This window comes from Andrographis paniculata, unplaced genomic scaffold (assembly GCF_009805555.1).
Source record: "Andrographis paniculata isolate CXL003 unplaced genomic scaffold, ASM980555v1 Contig66END, whole genome shotgun sequence".
Lineage (NCBI taxonomy): Eukaryota > Viridiplantae > Streptophyta > Magnoliopsida > Lamiales > Acanthaceae > Andrographis > Andrographis paniculata.
This window is the reverse complement of record NW_026137602.1, coordinates 3618984-3624424: the sequence shown is the minus strand read 5'-3', so window position 1 is coordinate 3624424 and position 5441 is coordinate 3618984. Positions and strand designations below refer to the sequence as shown.

The window sequence follows — 5441 nt, the reverse complement described above, 5'->3', positions numbered from 1 at the left end:
TTATTGTCAATCTTTTTATTTTTATACATAAAATTTACACTTTTACCTTTACTCTATTTATTCTTTCATTTTCTATACACAAAATTGAGGGCAAATTTATCATTTTATAATAAAAATCTTAATCGCCTAAAACTGCATGTAAATATCAAATTAAAATATTAGAAAATGGATAGAGGGAGTATATTATAGTAATATATATATATATAGATATATATTTTCTGAAAAATTACTGTATGTAGTGAAAACAAATAGTATTTGTAAATACAATCTTATAAATCCATTTGTATCTTTGTCATTTATTCAAGGGGTGCCATTATTTAATATTACATCATTTATAATTTTTAATATCAATTAAACTATTTAATTATATTAATTTTAATTTATATTTATTTTTATTAATATATTTTTAATTATTTACTAATTATATTTTATTTAAATTCCTACGTCTACGCTAATAAAGATAATTTATTCGATCGTAAAATGTAACGGTACATATATGATTCTTCATAATAATTAAAAAGTTTGAAAAATAGAAATTATAATAAAATGTGTGTGGATATTGGTTGAATACTGTCGGTGCAATTAATTTCCAATGGTACAACAACAGCTCACTACAACCACATTATAAAAATAAATAAAAAATTATACACCATAATATTGCTATAATTAGTTGTAATCATATTAATTTGACAATTTAAAATTTAAATAAAATCATTACCAAAAAGTAGTTAAAATGATTGCGGGGTTTAAATTTTCTTTAGAAAAAAAAAAAGAGGTTACATTCTAATTTTTCTTCTTATTTTTTTTTCTATTATTTAATAAAAAAGTACTTTTAAAAAAAAATTAATAATAATTGTATTTTAATATAAATATGATAAATAAAAGATAAAATTTAAATATTAAAGAATTAGATAAAAATAATAAAATAAATGGTTTATTGTTTGTTAAAGTATGTATAATAAAAATTACAAATAAATAAAATAATTTCTTGTAAATTTTTATACATAAAATTTGACATGAATATTCTGAATTAAGAAAATATATTTTATTTTTAAATTATTAAATTAAAAAATTATAAATTAAAAATACAAAATTAGGAGTACTTAAAAAAGCCACTTTCCGCAACTCAGGTAGGATGTTAGAAGGTCCGGGACCTCTGCGCCAGAGAAGCCCATTCTCAATATTGTACCCCAGTCCAGGACCTCCCAAGAATCACCGTAGTAGGTTTTTTCTGTTCATCATCGTCTTCCCCATCAAAAGGTATTTTCAGTCAGTCCCATCCCTGTCTAGAGAGAGAGAGAGAAAGAAAGAAGATGTTGCTGCAGGTTTTAATTTTTAATTTTTTGTTTAAAAGATTTAAATTAAATAAAAAAAAAGTTTTTCGAAAACCCATTCATTCATTAATCTGTTTGTTTCTCTCTCTTCTTCCTTCCTATTGCTCTGTCCCTTTCCTTTGTTTTTCCACTCAATCCATGGCACAAAACGTGACCTTCTTCATTTCTAGAGAGCGAAACTGAGCAACTTTACCTTTAATAACCGCCACATTATTGCAAATTTTGCACTTCAAAAAAAAAGAAAAAAGGGTTAGAGCAAGAAAAAGGACTGTCCTTTTGCTTTTTTTTTTTTTTAGTTTCTGTCAGTCCTTTTTCCTTTCATAAAGAAAGCAAAAACCTGAGAATAATTTTACTCTGAAGAAGAAGAAGAAGAACTCCAAGCTTGTATAAGCATTTCAAATTTGAATTTGAAATTCCAAAAAAAAAAAAAGTGAAATGAAGGGCTTGTTCATGTTCTTGGCGATGATTTCTGTCTGGATTTCGATTTTTGCTTCATCTTCTTCATCTCCAGTCGATGTTAAAGCTGATCCTCCCGTTGCTGATCCTGTTCTTCCCATCCAGAGAGAGCCATTCTTCAAGAACTCCTCTGATCTGATTGCTCATCCTCCAGGTAATCAATCAAATCCCCAAAAATTAGGGTTTTCAATTTCTTGCAATTTAGGGATGTGGGGATTTAGGGTTTTCAAATTGAAGAAACAACAATGGCGATTAGGGCTTCGGAAATCTGATTTTAACTCAATTTCGATGACTTTAGATGTGAAAGTGGTAGTTCACCATCAGGATTTGAACAAGAATCTCCTCATTGCCCTCGTCGTCTCTTCATCACTTCTTGCTGCAATTCTGCTCGGAATTTCCTGTTTCTTCATTTACAGAGTGAAGTTCTTGAAGAAATTCCATGAAACTGATCGAAATTCAGGTGCTGATTCGACAAATTCTGGTTTTTTTTTTTTTTTTTTAACTGAATGTTGATGTTTGTTGATGTCTGTGTTCTTGAACTTTGCAGTTGTTAATTTGTTGAAAATCAATGGCAAGAAGGGCTCCATTGCTGCCATTGATTACCAGTTATTGGTTATTGCCACGAGCAATTTCGACGATTCAAATATTCTCGGACAAGGCGGGCTTGGTGTAGTTTATAAAGCTCATTTCAATGATAACTTCCATGCCGCCGTTAAGAGGATATACGGCGGCGGGCATGACGCCGTGAGGGAGTTCGAGGTAATGTAGATGTGATCTTAGCAATATGTTTGTTGTTTTTGGATTGATTATCGAATGCTCGGCTTTGATCGTGTGATTTTCGATGTTTTTGTTGTGGTAAAGACTCGATTTTGCTAGTTGTTCTTTCTTTGTGTTTTGATTTTTCAATGTGTTTGTTGGCGAAATCGAATGTGGATGAGAAGTAGGTTTTGGTTTTTGTTGGTTTTTAGGTGAAAATTGTGGTTGGATCCGATGTTTTGTATGAAAAATAGGTATGGCTTTGTTTCTTTTGCCTTAAGTCACATGTTCTTATTATTTGGATAACATACATTTTTTACTCTCACAAAATATCTCATCATATATTATTTTAATACCAAACTCATCAAAAGAAACATATACTCCCTCCGATCCTAATGAAAAGGTCTTTGGGATTTTGTAGTAGATTAAGAAATAATTGTATTTTATTAGTCGGGTGGCCCTTTTTTGGTCTTTGACTTATATGTATAAAGTAAAATGCATGTAATGATATGTTTGTAATTTAATTAAAAGTTAAGAGTATTTTGATATTAGTGGTATGATTATTTTTTCTAAAATAGGAAATGAAGACAGACGAACATGGTAAAAAGGATCATTTGAATTGGAAGGGAGGGAATATATGTATTTATTAGAAACGGCGAGATTGTGTAGTAAAAACAACTAAAAAGTCGCGTTTATGCTGTGATTTTTTCAATGTGTTTTAGTTATAGAAAAGACTCAATTTTTCTTGTTCCTCATGCTTTGTTTGTTCAATGCGTTTCCGAAAATGAACAAGTTATAAGTTTTGGTTTTTGTCGTTTTTTAGGTGAAATAGTGATTGGATGTGATGTTTCTTATCTTATAAACGATGAAGCTATACTTTAAAAATTGCGAAATTGTTTCTTCCAGAGAAGACTTGATTTTGCAAGTTCGTGCCGTGGTTTTTTTGATGTGCTTTTTTTTATGGAAAAGAATCGATTTTGCTCGTGCCTCTTCGCGTGTGATTTCGATGTGTTTGTTATTTTTTTTATTTTTTATTTTTTTTCTAATGGAAAATTATCGCTCGATTTTGCTCATTCTTCTTCGTGAAACAAATGCAGAACGAGGTCGAGGCGCTGAGTAAAATTCGACACCAGAACATAGTTTCTCTTTTGGGCTATTGCATACACAACGAAGCACGGTTCTTGATTTACGAAATCATGGAGAACGGCTCGCTCGATTTCCATCTACACGGTAAGATTTTATTTTATTTTTCGCCGTAAAAGTTTGAATCTTATTATATTGTAATTCAATTTTCCGAAAAGCTGATTCGATTCCTTGCACAGGCCCGTCGCACGGATCGGCATTGACGTGGCAAATGAGAATGAAAATTGCGCTGGATGTCGCAAGGTAGTACCGATTCTCGACTCTCGATTCTCCAATTTCGATATATATAATAGTCGTAATCCATTTTATGACATCAATGAGTTTTTATTGCAATCGAAAAACAGAGGATTGGAGTACCTTCACGAGCATTGCAACCCTCCGGTAATCCATCGAGATCTCAAATCGTCCAACATTCTCCTCGATTCCAAATTCAACGCAAAGGTAAAAAAAATGCTCCTAAAAACGATATCTTTCAACGTATTTCTCGAATGTACTAAAAAGTTTCGATCGATTTCCAGCTGTCCGATTTCGGGCTGGCGATGATTTCCGGAGGAAGCTCGAACAAGGCCAACATCAAGCTTTCGGGAAGCGTAGGTTACGTAGCGCCGGAGTATCTACTCGACGGTAAAAGTTCGTATAATTTTTCTCGATGTATGAATCGAACGAAATCGTAATTCATCGATAAAAACGAACAGGTAAACTTACCGATAAAAGCGACGTTTACGCATTCGGCGTGATTCTATTAGAGCTTCTGATGGGAAGACGCCCCGTCGAAAGAGTCTCCGAAGCACAATGCCAATCAATCGTGACGTGGGTAAGTCGATCGTAAATTCGATTTAGTCGTCGATTTTTATTACGGCCGTCGATCTAAACGTCGGATTGACCCGTCTTCTTCAACGCAGGCGATGCCTCAGCTGACGGACAGATCGAAGCTTCCGAATATCGTCGATCCGGCGATCAAGAACTCGATGGACTTGAAACATTTGTATCAAGTACGTTTGATTCGATTCTCGATCTTCAATCGATTTTATTATAATCGACTTGATTTTACAGGTACTGATAATCGTAATTTTCGTCGACAGGTAGCGGCGATCGCAGTATTGTGCGTGCAGCCGGAGCCGAGCTACAGGCCGCTGATAACGGACGTTCTACACTCGTTTATGCCGCTCGTGCCTGTCGATCTCGGAGGATCGCTGAGGCTGACCGAACCCGCCGCCGCCGGCGGCGCGCCGTGATCGGAGATTGTATAGCTTCCACTCTCGCCGGAAAATTGAAGTTGCTGGTTAAGAATTGATTCGAAGAAATTTTGTTATGATCTGTTTTATTACATCGTCTCCATGATTGTCTCTACTGGATTCGTCTTTGTATATATAGTTATTTGATTTTATTTCTATGTTACTTCACAAAAATTTAGAGAAGTATAATTATAATTGAAAAGTATATTAATAAAAATAATTAATTTATAATACGTATCATTATTTAATCTTATAATTAAGATTAAAATAATAAAATAGTTTAATTAAAAATTTTTAAAAATAAAATTATAAAATTTAAAATATAATTAAATTGTATAGTTATTTTTTTAAAATTAAATAAACAAAATATGTGATACAGTCAAAAAAAAAAAAAAATTGAATATGTAATATGGAACTAATTAGTACTCATCGGGTTTGTGATGCTAGGCCCGACCCGGCCCGGCTCGGATTAAATAATAATAAATTCAAATTTAGTTACTTTTAAAAAATATAGGGT

General features: G+C 32.5%; 1 protein-coding gene across 2 annotated transcripts; it reads left to right on the top strand.

Moving 5' to 3' along the window:
* The first annotated feature begins 1290 nt into the window (after positions 1 to 1290).
* LOC127263111 (probable receptor-like protein kinase At1g80640) lies at positions 1291 to 5107 on the top strand. 2 transcript variants are annotated; one of them, XM_051292069.1, is made up of 10 exons: positions 1291 to 1944; positions 2089 to 2250; positions 2338 to 2549; positions 3644 to 3776; positions 3869 to 3932; positions 4034 to 4130; positions 4208 to 4319; positions 4385 to 4503; positions 4592 to 4681; positions 4772 to 5107. In XM_051292069.1, exons 1-10 carry the CDS (start codon positions 1770 to 1772, stop codon positions 4922 to 4924), a joined length of 1317 nt encoding a protein of 438 aa, XP_051148026.1. In that variant the 5' UTR covers positions 1291 to 1769; the 3' UTR covers positions 4925 to 5107. The 2 variants fall into 2 exon arrangements, with proteins under 2 accessions (XP_051148026.1, XP_051148027.1); XM_051292070.1 differs by having other exon boundaries at positions 1293 to 1944; positions 4208 to 4313.
* The last annotated feature ends 334 nt before the right edge of the window (positions 5108 to 5441 follow it).

Bases quoted from the DNA above. Each gene is read 5' to 3' on its own strand.
- LOC127263111 (XM_051292069.1), top strand. From the start codon at position 1,770: ATGAAGGGCTTGTTCATGTTCTTGGCGATGATTTCTGTCTGGATTTCG. The intron at 4,320-4,384 runs GTTCGTATAATT...AAAAACGAACAG, and splicing joins GTATCTACTCGACGGTAAAA to GTAAACTTACCGATAAAAGC. The intron at 4,504-4,591 runs GTAAGTCGATCG...TCTTCAACGCAG, and splicing joins GCCAATCAATCGTGACGTGG to GCGATGCCTCAGCTGACGGA.